The 19,359-nt window shown below is 44.5% G+C and overlaps 1 protein-coding gene across 1 annotated transcript; it reads left to right on the plus strand.

Annotated features, from left to right (window-relative positions):
* Positions 1 to 1,927: 1,927 nt before the first annotated feature.
* EXOC1L (exocyst complex component 1 like) lies at positions 1,928 to 19,086 on the plus strand. Its single transcript, XM_038769123.1, has 3 exons — positions 1,928 to 2,048; positions 13,840 to 13,970; positions 18,820 to 19,086. The coding sequence occupies exons 1-3, from the start codon at positions 1,928 to 1,930 to the stop codon at positions 19,084 to 19,086; spliced, it is 519 nt and encodes a 172-aa protein (XP_038625051.1).
* Positions 19,087 to 19,359: the final 273 nt, after the last annotated feature.

Consider the following 19,359-nt stretch of genomic DNA (forward strand, 5'->3'; position numbering starts at 1 on the left):
GCGCCGTGTGCTCAGACTTAAGCACAATATGTCAAGTGTGTCTGGGTGCCTGGCATTCACAATTTCTGCCAGTTGCCACCTAAATTGGGGTGGGAAAGTTGGTTTTGGGGAAACTGAAGTGATGGCCATTTTGGCTGGAGATGGCACGGGGGAGGGCAGCTACTTCATCATCAATCGTATTTATTGAGCGCTTACTGTGTGCAGAGCACTGGACTAAGCGCTTGGGAAGTACAAGCTGGCAACATATAGAGACAGTCCCTACCCAATAGTGGGCTCACAGTCTAGGAGCTACTTCCTCCTATCAATCAATCAACCGATGGTATTTGTTGAGTGCTTCCTGTGTGCAGAGCACTGTGCTAAGCGCTTGGGAGAGTGCAGTATAACAGAGTTGGTAGGCAGGGAATGAGCTTAAACTCCACTTGGACAATCGAAAAATTCCAAAGATTTCACAGTATCCCAGTCCTTCAGAGATACTTTCTGGCATCTCTTCCCCTTCCTAAATCAAGAAATTCTTCCCAATGTCTCACCCAAATCCTTCCCACCGTAGTCCAACTACGTTTGCTGCTACATAGTCCTCAAGAAAAACAAAAAAACTCCCTCACCCACTACTGACTCCAGTCTCAGTGTAAAATAATGATAGCTGTGGTATTTGTTACAGTGCTTACTAGGTGCCAGGCACTGTGCTAAGCACTGGGGCAGATACAAGGTAATCGGGTTAGACCCAGCCCCTTACAGTCAAAGTAGGAGGGAGAACAGATATTGAATTCCCATTTTACAGATGAGGAAATTGAGGTACAGAGTGGTTAAATGACCCCCTCCCCATCCCCTCCGCCCTACCTCTTTCCTCTCCCCACAGCACCTGTGTATATATGTATTTATTACTCTATTTTATTTGTACATATTTATTCTATTTATTTTATTTTGTTAATATGTTTTGTTTTGTTCTCTGTCTCCCCCTTCTAGACTGTGAGCCCACTGTTGGGTAGGGACCGTCTCCATATGTTGCCAACCTGTACTTCCCAAGTTCTTAGTACAGTGCTCTGCACACAGTAAGCGCTCAATAAATATGACTGAGTGAATGAATGAATGAATGAATACATCGGGCAAGAGGAAGAGCCGGGATTAGAACCCAGGTCCTCTGTCTCCCAGCCCTACCTTTTTTCCACTAGGCCATGCTGCTTCCCAGGGGCTCTCCCCGGGATTTCCTACTGACTGGAATTTCCCTTTGGACACTACTTTGGGAGTGGGCTTGTTTCCCTGAAGGCCGTATTGGGCAGGTCGTGGGAGAGAAGAAGTGTTTGAAGACCGGGGAGGAGGGAGGGAATGAGGGAGATTTTCTGGGAGTGGTGGAAGCAAACACCGCTCCAGGCTTTCTCTTTGCCAGTGGGAGCAAAGTTCTTAATGGAAGATGATCCCGAATCAATACAGCCAGACAGCTGATTCGTGTAATGGAATCCAAACGAGGCGGTGGTCGCTCTTTGAACATCGCTATGAAATGAGGAGAGGAAAGACAACTCCCGGATTGGAATAACCGGGGGGATTCCACAGGCGAAACTGCAGATGTGTATAAACGCCACTCCAGCTGAAAAAAAAGGCAAACTTGCCCGGACCTGAAGATCGGGTGGAGGGAACATGTGGACTACTGGGGTCTTGGCAGCCAGGGGATGATTGATGCTTTTCTGGATATCGAGGGGGAACTGAGGGAGGTAGCCGGAGAGACCAGGATTGGTGAGGATTGGAGGGGCCAGAACTTGGAGAGAAAGAGTGAGAGACAGAGCGGCAGAGAGCAGAAGTGAGACCGTGCAAGAGAAAGAGACCAAAACAGAGAGGGAGAGAGCAGGCAAGAAAAAAAGACCCAAAGAGAGAGAGGGAGAGAGACAGCGTGCACGTTTAAGCCAACATACCAGTTGCAGCTGGAAGGCTGGAAATGTCATCATTAGTCAAGGAGGATCTGAAGAAGAAGTTGTTTAAACCACTGTCCCAGCGCCTGTACGAGTTTATTGAAATAGAGTTCTCTACCCAGGACAGGTATTACCTTTGTGTTTCAGGTAACTCGCTTTTCATATTCTTTAATTGCTTACTGTAGCGCCGTTTCAACCAGCAGACCAAACTGAAGGGAATGCTCAAAAGGCCTCTGGACCTCCACAGTGGATGATTTAGAAAACGTTGTATTTATTCCTGACGGTTGTGGGATCTCTCCTGCAGCACTAGGGCTTGTCTTTGGGTTGCAGTCCTCCAAACTAGATCTCATTCAAAAATCCGGTAGCCCATCCGCTGTTTTAAAAATGCCCGGAAATGCAACTGGGCATGTCCTCTTTGGAGTCCCTGAGTGTTTTCGGTGTGTTTTCCTTAAATGCTCCTTTCTTGAGGGTGAGTCCCCTTGAAACTCTCGCAGGACAGTTTGTCGTCAGTGGCTGGAGTAGAGAGCCTGTTCTTTTGAATTGCCGCTCTTTGGGGGAACTTGCTGTCTTCCCTGACTGAACTGGAAATAAGCCCTAGGTGTTTTCGAACTTCTGGGAAGGAGAGAGGGAGGGAACGGAACCTTTGAATCAGTCAGTGGTTTGAGCGTATGTATTGGATTATGTGGTAGATTAATTTGCCAAAAAGAACTGTATATGCATGCATGCGTACGTGTGCATAAATTTATATATGGTCTGCCCTCTCAGAAAAAAAAAATAAAGGTTACTGGCATTATGCTTTTGTGTGGAATCCGGGCTGAGGAGGCAAGAAGCTGTTGATTACGATCATTGCTCTGAAGGGAGAGGAACCATGTCTGATTCCCACCTAAATATTCTTTCCCAGTGTCTAGAACAGTATGTTGCACATGGTAAGTGCTCAGTAAGTACTATCACTGTGACTAAAGTACTGGGTTAGACTCAAGATAATCAGGTTGGATACAGTTCCTGTCCCGGTGGGACTCATAGTTTAAGTGGGAGGGAGAGCAGATATCTTATCCCCCTTATCTTATCCCACGGATGAAGAAACTGAGGCTCAGAGAAGTTAAGTGATTTATCCAAGGTTGACTAGCAGGCAAGCGGCAGATCTGTATCCATAGATCCAGACGCTTTTTAAATGATATTTGTTCAGCATTTTGTGCCGGGCACTGTATTAAGCATGGCTGTAGATACAACGTTGTCATGTTGGACACAGTCCCTGTCCCGTGTGGGGCTCACAATCTTAACCCTCATTTTTATAGATGAGGTCATTTTGGCACAGAGAAGTGAAATGACTTGGCCAAGGTCACACAGCAGACAAGTGGCGGAGCCAGGATTAGAACCCAGGTCCTTCCGACGCCCCACCCGTGCTCCATCCGCAAGGCCACGCGGCTTCTCACTTCTCCCATAAGGCCGGCGAATGGCAGATTGGGCCACTCAAATCAGAATCGCTATTTTGAGCTCCCTTCTCCCAGCGGGTTTCCAAGGGAACCTCACATGCGGAGGAGGAGGATGTACCCGAATTATCAACAGCGATGGCCACTGTGATGAATGAACCATCACAGGGATCACGCTGTCCTTCCAGGAGGCCAGAGCCCATCAAAAAGATGAGCAAACCACTTCAAAAGGTGCCAGATCCAACCCCGGACGTTGGGTTGGCCTACCGATAAAGGGGGCTGCCTCCTCGCTTCCCCTGATTTGGAATTTACAGCAAAGTTTTGACTCCAGGAATAGAGAGCTTTGATTCTTACTTTGATCCTGATTTGCCAGTTTGTAGTAGTTACAGATGGTATTTATGAGGGACTTATTAGGTGCCAAGCCCTGGACTAAGTGCTGAGTCTAATCAGATTAGACCCAATAGTATTAGTAGAAATAATAGAATTTATTAACCACTTACTATGTGCAAAACACTGTCCTAAGCACTGGGAAAAACTCACAGGTGAGAATTGAGCCTAAGGATGAGCAATATCCTTAAGATTATGCATGTGAATGTTTCCATCAGTGCGACATCAGATACATGGAATATAGCCTTTGGGCACAGACTACTATTATTTCTGGAAATGCTTCCTGTTAAAGTTTAGTGAAGGCTTTTACCCCAACAGTTGAAAAGAAACATTAACTAGTAGGTAGTATTAAGACCAGTTTGAAATCATGTCAATTTTTGAAATGCCAAGCATTTTAGAGTGAAAATTTTGATGAATTTCACGAACCGGGGGGAGGGATGGCGGGGTTACTTTTGTACTCCTAAGTGTTTCGTGCTGTGCTGTAGAACAAATAAGTGCTCGAAAAATGCTGGTGATAGTGATGATTTAAATAAAGCCAAGAGGTAAAAATAAGAACTTAGATATATGATAAATATATTTTGCAATGAACAATTGAAGGTCTGAGACAGTTGCTTTTCACCCCATTTTAGGCAATATAGCAGGGAAATCCTAAAATGAGATCTTGGAGGCAGTTTGATGTCTCTCAAAACTGGAGGCCACTGCATTTTTACAAAAGACTTACAGCTATAGTGCAACATTTCACAAATTAAAGCTAATAGCTCTCGGATGTTTCCAATCGATAGAACAGTGTAACTCTCTTAGCGATTTGCTGCTTTTCTTTTTCTTTTTCTTCAATCTCTACACTTCAAACTGCCTGAACTGACTGGCTTGGTAAACACTGAACTACACACCTATATTTTGAAGAGAGTGAACATTTCCCTCTGGGAATTGTGTAAAAATGCAGTGGCCCCCAGTTTTGAGAGACATCAAACTGCCTCCAAGATCTCATTTTAGGATTTCCCTGCTACATTGCCTAAGATGGGGTTAAAATCAGCTGTCTCAGACCTTCAATTGTTCATTGCAAAATATATTTATCATATATCTAAGGTCTCATCTTTACCTCTTGGCTTTATTTAAACCTGTATATATGTATATATGCTTGTACATATTTATTACTCTATTTATTTATTTTACTTGTACATATCTATTCTATTTTATTTTGTTAGTATGTTTGGTTTTGTTCTCTGTCTCCCCCTTTTAGACTGTGAGCCCACTGTTGGGTAGGGACTGTCTCTATATGTTGCCAATTTGTACTTCCCAAGTGCTTAGTACAGTGCTCTGCACATAGTAAGCGCTCAATAAATACGATTGATGATGATGATGATGATTTAAATGATCATTATCACCAGCATTATCACGTTTTCATGATATTGGGTAAGCGGTTATTGGGTGCCAAAAACTCCCCTACACACTGGGGCAGATAAAAGGTAATCATATGAGACACAGGCCCACAGTCCATGAAGTAGAGAAAACAGTCACCAGTTTCTTCCCCCCACTGTCCCCCTCCATTTCACAGGTGAGGCAACTGAGGCACGGAGAGGTTAAGTGAGGAGCCCAAGGCTTCACAGCAGGTCAGGTGCAGAGCTGATATTATTAATATTATTATTATTATTATTATTAACATCCAGCTTCCATGCTCTTTCCACTCAGACCGTTTCCCCTACCTTCGAGCGAAAAACTCTCACCGCCGATTTCCTTAAAGAATGAATTAGGAAAGTTCTACTATTTCTGAGGCATTCATAGTAGACCGAAGAAACATTTAGCTCCAATAATCATCATCATCAACCTCCTCTTGCAAGATTAGCAGTATTGTCTGGTGGAAAGAGTACGGCCTGGGAGTCAGAGCACCCGGGTTCTAATCCCAGCTCTGCTTCTTGCCTGCTGTGTGACCTTGGACAAGTCATTTCACTTTTCTGGGCCTCAGTTCTCTCATCTGAAAAATGAGGATTCGATGCTTATTTGCCCTCCCTCCATAGACTGAGCGCTCCCAAATTATCGGGCATCTACCCCGGAGCTTAGTTCAGAGCTGGGCACACAACAAATTCTACTATTATTATTCTTATTATTGTTATTAGTTCAGAAGTAGTGTAGCAGAAAGACCTTGAAGCAACAAGACTGGACACCATTAATAAAAAGAAGAAAATGACATAAATGCTACTACAAAACTTTCTCCCAAACAGGACTTTCCATTTGTGTAAAGGGGAAGAAAGCTTTAGAAAGCCTTTAATACTGAAGTAGATTTGCGTATTACAACACATTTCCCCTTCAAAAGATTTCCAAAGTGCATTAGTTCACACTCACTTCCTCTGGCTAAACTAAAATGCTCTCACAGTGATACTTAAAGGTATTATGTTGTAAGCCCTGGGGTAGGTGCGATATAATTAAATTGGACAAACATCCTGATCCACGTGAACTTTCCAGTCTAAGAGGTAGGGAGAGCAGGCACCTTCTACCCATTTCACAGATGAAGAAACTGAGGCTCGGCGAGGTTAAGCGACTTACCCAATGTCTCCCGGCAGCTCAGTGGCAGAGCTGGGACTGAACAAGACTAAACCCTCATTTCCTCTTCTCCCACTCCCTCACTCATTCATTCACTCCATTCAATCGTATTTATTGAACACTTATTGTGTGCCTCAGTTTCCTCATCTGTAAAATGGGGATTGAGACTGTGAGCCCCATGTGGGACAACCTGATCACTTTGCACCCCCTCCCCAGCAGTGCTTGGCACATAGTAAGTGCTTTAAAAATGCCATTATTATTATTATTATTAAATGCCATTATTATGACTACAATAATGTAAATGCGTCTTTAGGGGGGAAGAGGACAGTTGTCCCCCACCATCGTGCTCTTGAGGCACTGAGTTGCTTCCCCAAGTCAGTGTTCGTAGTAGAGCAGAGAGGAGAGAAGTTGTGTTTCTTGAATTTGCGGCACTGTTCACTACCTTTTTTATGGTCTTTGTTAAGGGCTTACTATGTTCCAGGCATTGTACTAAGCGCTGGGGTAGATACAAGCTAATTCATTCATTCATTCATTCATTCAATCGTATTTATTGAGTGCTTACTGTGTGCAGAGCACTGTACTAAGCGCTTGGGAAGTCCAAGTTGGCAACATACAGAGACGGTCCCAACCCAACAGGGGGCTCACAGTCTAGAAGGGGGGGACAGACAACAAAACATATTAACAAAATAAAATAAATAGAATAAATATGTACCAATATTCCTTCATTCATTCAATTGTATTTATTGAGCGCTTACTGTGTGCAGAGCACTAAGCACTTGGGAAGTACAGGTTGGCAACATATAGAGATGGTCCCTACCCAACAGTGGGCTCACAGTCTAGAAGGGAAAGACAGAGAACAAAACATATTCATTCATTCAATCGTATTTATTGAGTGCTTACTGTGCGCAGAGCACTGTACTAAGCGCTTGGGAAGTCCAAGTTGGCAACATCGAGAGACGGTCCCTACCCAACAGTGGGCTCACAGTCTAGAAGGGGGAGACAGAGAACAAAACAAAACATATTCATTCATTCAATCATATTTATTGAGTGCTTACTGTGTGCAGAGCACTGTACTAAGTGCTTGGGAAGTCCAAGTTGGCAACATATAGAGACGGTCCTGACCCAACAGTGGGCTCACAGTCTAGAAGGGGGAGACAGAGAAAAAAACAAAACATATTAACAAAATAAAATAAATAAAATATGTACAAGTAAAATAGAGTAATCAATCAATAAATCATATTTATTCAGTGCTTACTGTGTGCAGAGCACTGTACTAAGCGCTTGGGAAGTACAAGTTGGCAACATATAGAGATGGTCCCAACCCAACAGTGGGCTCACAGTCTAGAAGGGGGAGACAGAGAACAAAACAAAACATATTAACCAAATAAAATAAATAGAATATGTACAGGTAAAATAAATAAATAGAGTAATAAATACGTAAAAACATATATACATATATACAGGAGCTAATTTCATTCATTTTCATTTAATCGTATTTATTGAGCGCTTACTGTGTGCAGAGCACTGGACTAAGTGCTTGGGAAGTACAAGTTTGCAATGAGGTTATGTCCCGCGTGGGGCTTACAGTCTTAATCCCCATTTGACAGATGAGGGAACTGAGGCCCAGAGAAGTGCAGTGATTTCCCAGCAGACAAGGGGAGGGGTCCCCTCGTCCCCCTCTCCATCCCCCTCATCTTACCTCCTTCCCTTCCCCACAGCACCTGTATATATGTATATATGTTTCTACATATTTATTACTCTATTTATTTATTTATTTTACTTGTACATATCTATTCTATTTATTTTATTTTGTAAGTATGTTTGGTTTTGTTCTCTGTCTCCCCCTTTTAGACTGTGAGCCTGCCGTTGGGTAGGGACCGTCTCTATATGTTGGCAGCTTGTACTTTCCAAGCGCTTAGTACAGTGCTCTGCACACAGTAAGCGCTCAATAAATACGATTGATTGATTGATTGATTGATTGATCTAGGTTCTTCTGACTCCAGCCTCAGGCTCTCTCCACTAGGCCACACTGCCTCCCGGCCTGCTTCCCACCTGCCCGTCTCTGGCAGCGATCTTTAGGGTGGCAGAAGAATGGGGCCTTCCGCCCGTGTCCCGTTTTACTCCGAATAAGTCCCGCCACCTCTCTGAGCCTCGCTTTCCTCCTCTGCAAAATGGGGAGAGTAATGCCTGCCCATCCCTACCACTTCTCCCCCCACCCCTCCAACCCCTCTAGGGATGCTTTGAGGACAAAATGAGATGATGGAGGCGAGAGTGCTTTGGGAAGATAATAATAATAATAATAATGATGACATTTGTTAAGCGCTTACTATGTGCAAAGCACTGTTCTAAGCGCTGGGGGAGGATACAAGGTGATCAGGTTGTCCCACATGGGGCTTACAGTCATCATCCCCATTTTACAGATGAGGTCACTGAGGCTCCGAGAAGTTAAGTGACTTGAAAAAGCACTCCACACATTCAAGGCGTGCTGTTAGCAGCTCCTATCCCCCTGCGAGTCCATTTGCGGAGTTGAGGGCAACGTTTATATCATAATGGCTAATCCATTCTCAGAATGGTTTTCTGGGGACAGGGTGAGGGGGCCGGGGTGGGGATGGTGACAGAGGGGACAGGTGTGTGTGTGTGTGTATGTGTGTAAGGCAGCAGAATGAATGAGGCAAATCCACTGAACCCAGGGCAGTTGCTGGAGCTTATTTCTCTTTGCCTCAATTTCCTCATCTGTAAAATAGAGATTAATAGGCCTGCTGACGGAGGCCAACCTGCCCCCTGACGCCTCCCGAGACGGTGGGGAGCGTCGAGTCTTTTAGACTGCGAGCCCACTGTTGGGTAGGGACCGTCTCTATATGTTGCCAACTTGGACTTCCCAAGTGCTTAGTACAGTGCTCTGCACACAGTAAGCGCTCAATAAATACGATTGATTGATTGATTGAGTCCCCTTCGACGGCTCTCCGCCACTGACCCACCTGCTCCAGCTCCTGAGGTCACCGCGGGCCACAGTCCCGCTTTCCCACCCCGCCACCCCCCATAATAAACTCTTTTTTCTCCGGGTGGTTGCCTGACTGCTTGCGCTGGCGGAGGGGGAAGGTGGGAAGGCCCGGGAAAAATGGGAAGGTGGGAAGGCCCGGGAAAAATTCCTCTTCTCTGGAGCATTGAGAGGGAGCAGGGAAGGAGGGAAGCATTACCTGTATACATGTATATATGTTTGTACATATTTATTACTCTATTTATTTTACTTGTACATAGTTATTCGATTTATTTTATTTTGTTAATATGTTTTGTTTTGTTGTCTGCCTCCCCCTTCTAGACTGTGAGCCCGCTGTTGGGTAGGGACCATCTCTAGATGTTGCCAACTTGGACTTCCCAAGCGCTCAGTACAGTGCTCTGCATACAGTAAGCGCTCAATAAATACAATTGAATGAATGAATGAATAAGAATAATAATGTCATTTAGCATATTTTCTATTCTATTTATTTCATTGTGTTAATATGTTTTGTTTTGTTGTCTGCCTCCCCCTTCTAGACTGTGAGCCCGCTGTTGGGTAGGGACCGTCTCTAGATGTTGCCAACTTGGACTCCCCAAGCGCTCAGTACAGTGCTCTGCATACAGTAAGCGCTCAATAAATACAATTGAATCAATGAATGAATAAGAATAATAATGTCATTTAGCATATTTTCTATTCTATTTATTTCATTGTGTTAATATGTTTTGTTTTGTTGTCTGCCTCCCCCTTCTAGACTGTGAGCCCGCTGTTGGGTAGGGACCGTCTCTAGATGTTGCCAACTTGGACTTCCCAAGCGCTCAGTACAGTGCTCTGCATACAGTAAGCGCTCAATAAATACAATTGAATGAATGAATGAATAAGAATAATAATGTCATTTAGCATATTTTCTATTCTATTTATTTCATTTTGTTAATATGTTTTGCTTTGTTGTCTGTCTCCCCCTTCTAGACTGTGAGCCCACTGTTGGGTAGGGACCATCTCTATATGTTGCCAACTTGTACTTCCAAAGCGCTTAGTACAGTGCTCTGCACACAGTAAGCGCTCAATAAATATGATTGAATGAATGAATGAATGAACCCCAGGTGGGACAGGGCCGATGTCCAGTCTTTATATACTGTATCTACCCCAGGACTCAGCACATAGTAAGTATCCTCTTGGCCAGGCCTCATCTCCTGCTTCTTGTTTTGCATTTCTAAAGTATTTGGCCATTTTATTTGTGTTGGCAGTGAGCGGCTTGAAGGGAAATTACAATTTGGACACAATTCAGGTGAAATGCCCTGCCACGGCTCTTGGCTAAGGGGGGTTTTTTGACGTCTCCTGGGCCCCGAAGATGCTCTTTTGCCAAACTGAGCAACTCATTCTGCCTTTGGACCCCAGAATTCTCCAAAATTATTTTAGCAGGGCTCTGTTCATCCTATTCTGTTGCTAGCTTAATTTGTTCTGGCCTCCTCCTTTTGGGATGCTTGCGATACAATTTCTCCATCACCCTTAATTCACAGATAATCAAAACTCTTCTAAATAAACTCTCTGTGGGCAGGGAATGTGATGCATCATTATTCCATACTTTCCAAATGCTTGGTATAGCGCACCACACCAAGTGGGTGTCCAATAAATGCTATTATTACTACAAAAGGGAGCCAAATCGGGCATTTTCAAGCTCGCTGATAGACTGTAAGCTCATTGCTTCTAGACTGTGTTGGGTAGGGACCGTCTCTATGTGTTGCCAACTTGTACTTCCCAAGCGCTTAGTACAGTGCTCTGCACACAGTAAGCGCTCAATAAATACGATTGAATGAATGAATCGAGGGCAGGGGACGAATCTGCCAGCTCTGTTGTATTATACTCTCCCGGGCTGTGCTCTGCACACAGTAAATTCTCAATAAATACTGTTGATCGATTTAATTTTGTTTCTAGATTCCCATCCAGAATAGACTGGTGTGGTAGTGTATAATTTTAGTGAGATTTCCAAGCCTCTAGGCCTCAAAATAATAAGTAAAAATCAGAGCAGTAGTAGTGGTGGTGGTGGTAATAGAAATAGTAGTAATAATCAATCAGTGGTATTTATTGAGAGCTTACTATGTGCAAAGCACTGTATTAAACCCTGGGGAGAATAGTGGTATATTCTCTGTTGTACTGTCTACTAATTCTGCAGTATTGTACTCTCCCAGGCACTTAATACAGTACTCTCAGTGGGAAGAGCCCGGGCTTTGGAGTCAGAGGTCACGGGTTCAAATCCCAGCTCTGCCAATTGTCAGCTGTGTGACCTTGGGCAAGTCACTTAACTTCTCTGTGCCTCAGTTACCTCATCTGTAAAATGGGGATGAAGACTGTGAGCCCCCTGTGGGACAACCTGATCATCTTGTAACCGCCCCAGTGCTTAGAACAGTGCTTTGCACATAGTAAGCACTTAATAAATGCCATTATTATTATTATAATTAGTATTACTCTGCTTTAAGTTATTGGGAGAGTACAGTGCAACAGAATTACTACACATGTTCCCTGCCCACGATGAGCTTATTCATTCATTCATTCAATCAATCGTATTTATTGAGCGCTTACTGTGTGCAGAGCACTGGACTAAGCTCACAGTCTAGAAGGGGAGAGAGACATTAAGAGAAAGAAGTAACTTACAGTGTATAATTTAAAGATATGTACATAAGAGAAGCAGTGTGGCTCGGTGGAAAGAGCACGGGCTTTGGAGTCAGAGGTCATGGGTTCAAATCCCGGCTCCGCCACTTGTCAGCTGTGTGACTTTGGGCAGGTTACTTGACTTCTCTGTGCCTCAGTTCCCTCATCTGTAAAATGGGGATTAAGTCTGTGAGCCCCACGTGGGACAACCTAATTGCTTTGTATCCTCCCCAGCGCTTAGAACAGTGCTTGGCACATAGTAAGCGCTTAATAAATGCCATCATCATCATCATCATCATTAGTGCTGTGGGGTGAATATCAAATGCCCAAAGGTCACAGATCCAAGTGAAGAAGCAGCGTGGCGTAGTGGAAAGAGCCTGGGCCTGGGAGATAGAAGGTCATGGGTTCTAATCCTGGCTCTGCCACTTGCCTGCTGTGTGACCTTGGGCAAGTCACTTCACTTCTCGGTGCCTCAGTTACCTCAGCTGTAAAATGGGGATTGAGATTGTGAGCCCCACGTGGGACCGGGACTATGTCCAACCTGATTTGCCTGTATCCAGTCCAGCGCTTAGTACGGTGCCTGGCCCATAGGAAGCGTTTAACAAATGCCATGCTTATTATTATTATTATTATTATCCAAGTGTATAGATGACACGGATTAAGCTGGGGAAAGAGGGCTTAATCAGGGAAGACCTCTTGGAGGAGATGTGACCTTAATAGGGCTTTGGAGGTGGTGAGAGTTGAAGTCTGGCGTCGGGGGAGGACGTGAGAAAGGGTTGGGAGGTGAGATAGATTAGATCAGGGCACAGTGAGTAGCAGATTGAGTGCTTTAAAGCCAAAGGTAAGGAGTTTCTGTTTGTTGCGAAGGTGGATGGATGGGCAGCCATTGGAGGCTCTTGAGGAATGGGGAGATATGGACTGAACGATTTTTAGAAAAATGATCTGGACAGCAGAGTGAAATATGGACTGGACTGGGGACGGGATGCAGGGAGGTCAGCGAGGAGGCCGACGCAATGATCCAGGTGGGAGAGGATAAGTGCTTGGATCAACGTGGTAGCAGTTTGGATGGAAAGGAAAGGGCAGATGTCATGAAGGTAGAACTGATAGGATTTGGTGATAGATTGAATATGTGTGTGTGTGTGTAATGGCATTTATTAAGCGCTTACTATGTGCAGAGCACTGTTCTAAGCGCTGTGATCAGGTTGTCCCACGGGGGGGCTCACAGTCTTAATCCCCATTTGACAGATGAGGGAACTGAGGCCCAGAGAAGTGAAGTGACTTGCCCAAAGTCACATAGCTGACAATGGGCAGAGCTGGGATTCGAACCTATGACCTCTGACTCCAAAGCCCGGGCTCTTTCCACTGAGAATATGTGGAAGGAGATGAGTCTAGGACAAGGCCAAGGTTACCGGCTAGTGAGATAAGGAGGACAGTGCCATTGTCTGCAGTGATGGGAAACAGAGGGCTGGGCTTGAGTGGGAAGATAAAGAGTTCAGGTTTGGACGGGTTTAGTTTGAGTCGTTGGCAGGATATCTGGTAGAGATGTCCTGAAAGCAGGAGGAAATGCAAGACTGCTGAGGAGAGAGGTCAGGGCTGGAAATGTCGATTTGGGAGTCATCTGCAGAGAGATGCTAGTTGAAGCCATGGGAGCTAATGAGTTCTTTTGATAGTAGCAATAATATTCACTGAACATCCGCCGTACTAAGCTCTGCACTTGGGAAAGTACAACCGAGACGGGAGACGGGTCCCCCGCCCACAAGGAGCTTCCATCCAAACAGGCAGATGTAAAGCTATTTACAAAGATGTCATCACCCTTCTCCTGGGGCCGATGAACATAAAAGAAATGACTGCATGAGTTTCTATTTTAACAATAATCTGCTGAAGGGGTGTGGAGGCCTCAGGAGTTCTTGTGGAAACTGAGAACCTTTCTGTCTCGCAGTGACCAAAAGCGATGAAGTGAAAATAATTATGGTGAAAAACTGGAGACTGGGTCTCGATGAAAAATACGAAATCGCCAAGAACTGGTCCCTGAACGATCTGGAGATGATCGACGGAAAAGAAGCCGATGCAGTGAGTGCCCAATGGTGGTGGTAATAATAATGAGGGTGGTGGTATTTATTTATTTATTATTATTTATTATTTATTTATTTATCTATTTATTTATCTATTTATTTATCTATTTATTTTATTTTGTTAGTATGTTTGGTTTTGTTCTCTGTCTCCCCCTTTTAGACTGTGAGCCCATTGCTGGGTAGGGACTGTCTCTATATGTTACCAACTTGTACTTCCCAAGCGCTTAGTACAGTGCTCTGCACACAGTAAGCGCTCAATAAATACGATTGATGATGATGGTACTGGTAAAGCGCTTACTATTTGCCAGGCACTGTACTAAGCGCTGGGGAGGATGCAAGCAAATCGGATTGGAACTAGTCCCTTTCCCACATGGGACTCACCTTCTTAATCCCCATTTTCAGATGAAGTAATGCCATGCAGGCGATTTTAAATGTAGGATGTTTGATTTTTCTCTGGGTTTTGTTTCCCACGTTCAATCAAGCAGCGGTATTTATTGAGTGCTTCCTTTATTTTTAATGCTATTTGTTAAGCACTTACAGATGAGGTAACAGGCACAGAGAAGTTTTATGGTATTTGTTAAATGCTCGCTATGCGCTAGGCTCTGTACTAAGCGCTAAGTTAGATAGAAGCAAATCAGGTTGGACACAGTCCCCGTCCCACAGGATGCTCACAGGAAGGACTCCAGGCCGACTTCTTTTCTTCCTTTCAAGGGTGGGTCGGAGGTACGGAATTCCTGAATTGCAGAGAAGCAAGCTGTCAGACCCCAAGAGGATCAATCAATCAATCAATCACATTTATTGAGCGCTTACTGTGTGCAGAGCACTGTAATAAGCGCTTGGGAAGTACAAGTTGGCAACATATAGAGACGGTCCCTACCCAACAGTGGGCTCACAGTCTAGAAGGGGGAGACAGAGAACAAAACCAAACATATTAACAAAATAAAATAAATAGGATATGTACAGAGGATAGTTTATAAAGGCTTAGCTTTCCCGATATCAACATATCCGAGTCCTCCTGAGATTGCTTACTACTCTCCGCTCTTGGAATCGTAACCTGCTGGACTCAGCAAACCGGGCTCTCCGACTCCGTCGGGGAGGAGCTTGGAGACAGAAATCTGTCATCCCTCCACTGGACTGAAATGAAAACTGAAGGCAATTTATGGACAGGCCATCAAGATGACTGGGGCCTGAGGATTGATTTGGTGTACAAACCAATTTAACAATTGGACCTGTCTCGGATTCGGTGAAAGGGACAGGCACGGAAAGAGCGGAGGGATTTATGCATTGGCTAAGAAAGACTCAGAAGGAAGGGGCTATTTTTCCCTGGGCCCCGTTGGGGCCCACCAGCTTCATGGACCCTCTTCCCCACCTGCCTCAGGCCAAGGAAGAACTACATCCATGACTTTAGGATATCCCAACGTCCCTCCTTGCAATCTCCTGGCGACCCCGATCTCATCTATCAAGGCCCTACTGAGAACTCACCTCCTCCAGGAGGCCTTCCCAGACTGAGCCCCTTCTTTCCTCTCCCCCTCGTCCCCCTGTCCATCCCCCCGTCTTACCTCCTTCCCTTCCCCACAGCACCTGTATATATGTATATATGGTTGTACATATTTATTACTCTATTTATTTATTTTACTTGTACATTTCTATCCTACTTATTTTATTTTGTTGGTATGTTTGGTTCTGTTCTCTGTCTCCCCCTTTTAGACTGTGAGCCCACTGTTGGGTAGGGACTGTGTCTATGTGATGCCAATTTGTACTTCCCAAGCGCTTAGTACAGTGCTCAGCACATAGTAAGCGCTCAATAAATACGATTGATTGATTGATTGATTCCCAGACTGAGCCCCTTCCTTCCTCTCCCCCTCATCCCCCTCTCCACCCCCCCATCTTACCTCCTTCCCTTCCCCACAGCACCTGTATATATGTATATATGTTTGTACATATTTGTTACTCTACTTATTTATTTATTTATTTTACCTATACATATCTATTCTATTTATTTTATTTTGTTAGTATGTTTGGTTTTGTTCTCTGTCTCCCCCTTTTTGACTGTGAGCCCACTGTTGGGTAGGGACTGTCTCTATATGTTGCCAACTTGTACTTCCCAAGCCCTTAGTCCAGTGCTCTGCACACAGTAAGCGCTCAATAAATACGATTGATGGTGATGATGATGATCTATCTTGCCGCCGACCTCTTGCCTGTGTCTTGGAACGTCCTCCCTCCTTATATCGGACAGACAACGACTCTCCACCCCAAAATCTTTAGGATCTCCTCCAAGAGGTCTTCCCCGACTAAGCCCTCCTTTCCTCTCCTCCCACCCCCTCTGCCCTGACTTGCTCCCTTTGTTCACCGCCCCTCCCAGCTCCGTAGCACTTATGTCCATATCTATCATTTATTTATTTTTATTAATGTCTGTCTCCCCCTCTAGACTGTAAGCTCATTGTGGATAGGGAATGTGTCTGTTTATTTAATAATGTACTCTCCCAACCCCTTAATACAGTGCTCTGCACACAGTAAGTGCTCAATAAATACAACTGAACTGAATGAATTAATCCCAAGAGTCCAGATTCAAACTTCCATTTTGACTCTTGGAGCCTATGTGCTCTTCAGGCAGTCTTTAAAGAGATGACTGTTCCTCAGAGGATTTATAGAAAGGAGAAAAAGTGAGTGGCAAGTGAAAAGATAGGTGTTTAAAACTCGTTGTGGGAAGGGAACGTTCTGTTTATTGTTCTACGCTAGTACAGTGCACAGTAAGCGCTCAGTAAATATGACTGACTGACTGATAAAACGATATATAATGACTGTATTTTTTAAAATGATATTTGTTAAGCACTTACTATGTGCCAGGCACCGTACTAAGGCTGGGGTAGATAGAAGCTAATCAGGTTGGACACAGTCCATGTCCCAAACCGGCTTCACAGTCTTAATCCCCGTTTTACAGATGAGGCTACATCTGAGGCCCAGAGAAGTGAAGTGACTTGCCCAAAGTCACACAGCAGACAAGACGGGGAGCCAGGATTAGAACCCAGGTTCTCCTGCTTCCTAGGTCCATACTCCATCCACTAACCATGCTGCTTCCCTGCTTTGTTAAGTGCTTACTATATACCAAGCACTGTGCTAAGCACTGGGGCATATTCATTCGTTCATTCATTCATTCAATCGTATTTATTGAGCGCTTACTGTGGGCAGAGCACTGTACTGAGCACTTGGAAGTGCAAGTTGGCAACATATAGAGACGGTCCCTACCCAACAGCGGGCTCACAGTCTAGAAGATACGAGATAATCAGGTCAGACATTGACCCTTCCCACATGGGCCTCCCAGTCTCAGTAGGAGGGAGAACAGGTATTGAATCCCCATTTTATGGATGAGGAAACTGAGGCCCAGCGAAGTGAAGTGACTTGCCGAAGGTCACACAGCAGGCAAGTAATTCCAGAAAGAGCTGGAATTAGAACCCAGGTCTTCTGACTCTCGGGCCCCGGGGCTTTTTCCACTTGTTCATAATAATCATGGGTGGATGAGTGTGCATAGATGCTGGAAGTGGTTTGGAGGGTGGTATCTGGGAAGGAGGAGATTGAGCAGGGAAGGCCTCCTGAAGGGGGTAGGATTTCAGGAGGGCTTTGAAGCAGGGTGGTTGGGAAGGGAGAGGGAATCCCGAGCAGGCAGAAATCCATTGCAGAGACCCCGGGAACAGCCTGCCACTAGGAACAGAATGTGAGGTGAGGCCTAGTGAAGTTGCCCATTTTTTTGGCTACGTAAGTGTAGTTGTGACAGGAAAAAAAACCCAAACTGGCAACACCTAAGGGAGAACACAGATGATTTAAAATCATAAAATGTCTGGGGATTAGAAAACTGGCACATCCTCAAAGGTGGGAATGAATTTTCTCATTTAATAAAAATAAAAAAAAATTTAATCCACTTTCAACAGCAGCACTTAGTCATGAGTATCAAAATTCGAACCATTTTAAAGAACTAAAGACATTTCCAAAATGTAAATCAACTGGGATAAAATCCTAACAGGATTGCTGCTAAATCTTGCACAGTCCCTGTCCTCGGGAGTCAGACAAGAACTATCAATGCCAATTAATAGTATTTATTTAATGCCTATGGGGTACAGAGCACTGTCCTAAAGCACTTTTGAGAGTACAATACAGTTAGTCCTAGACTGTGAGCCCGCTGTTGGGTAGTGACTGTCTCTATATGTTGCCAACTTGTACTTCCCAAGCGCTTAGTACAGTGCTCTGCACACAGTAAGTGCTCAATAAATACGATTGAATGAATGAATGAATGAGAAGGGAGGGTAAAATAAAATTAGAGGACAGATTTCTGTCCTCAAATATCTTAGCATCTAATTTTCAATTATCCGAATTTTATTATGCATTGAGGGAGAGGAGGGAGGGAGGGAATTTATTCAGTCCCTGAAAACTTTTTTCTGTGGACATTGCTCTCTCTAGACTGTTAGCTCAGTGTGTTTGTATTGTGCTCCCTCAAACACTTAGTATAGTGCTCTGCACATAGTAAGTTCTCAATAAACACCATTGATTGATTGATCAATCAATCGTATTTGAGCGCTTACTGTGTGCAGAGCACTGTACTAAGCGCTTGGGAAGTACAAGTTGGCAACATATAGAGACAGTCCCTACCCAACAGTGGGCTCACAGTCTAAAACTGTGAAGTGTTGTTTTTTTTTAAGAAAGAGATCCAGGCCCAGAACCACCACTGGACTCTGTACTTTTCTCCTGATGCTAATGATTTATTAATTTACTAATAATCTCCCAGGGCTCATTATTTATTAATAATAATAGCCTAGTGACCACGCTGTACGGATGCCTCTCTCTCTCTCTTTTAGGACAATCCATTTTTTGATCTGCACTTTAAGAAAGTCTACAGCCTTGAAGCCTACAGCTGCGCTTCTAAATATTCCTTTGCTCGGACTGTGAACAAACTGAACCACGCCTACCTGAAAAAGGACCTGCGAATTGTTAACTTCGACATCACCTACATAAACGATGACTCTAACTGGTCGTCCAATAACAAGGACTGCCTGGTCCTTATGAGGGTCTGCTTCTATGCCTCCAATCTCCTGTGCCTGTCGCTCTGCCCTTTCCCATATTGATTTTTTTTGTGGAGAGACGAGGGAAGACCGAGGGCCTAGGAACCAGAGGACCTGGGTTCGAATCCCAGGTCCGCTACTTCCCTGCCGTGTGACCTCGGGCGAGCCGCTTCGCCTCTCTGGGCCTCAGTTTCCTCATCTGTAAATTGGAGATTAAGTGCCCATTTCCCTGCCCCAGATTGTAAACCCAATTTGGGACAGGGACTGTGTCCATCCTGATTAACTTGTATCTATCCTGGTGCTTAGAACGGTGCCTGACGTATAGTTAGCACTTCA

Source organism: Tachyglossus aculeatus, chromosome X5, assembly GCF_015852505.1.
Source record: "Tachyglossus aculeatus isolate mTacAcu1 chromosome X5, mTacAcu1.pri, whole genome shotgun sequence".
NCBI lineage: Eukaryota > Metazoa > Chordata > Mammalia > Monotremata > Tachyglossidae > Tachyglossus > Tachyglossus aculeatus.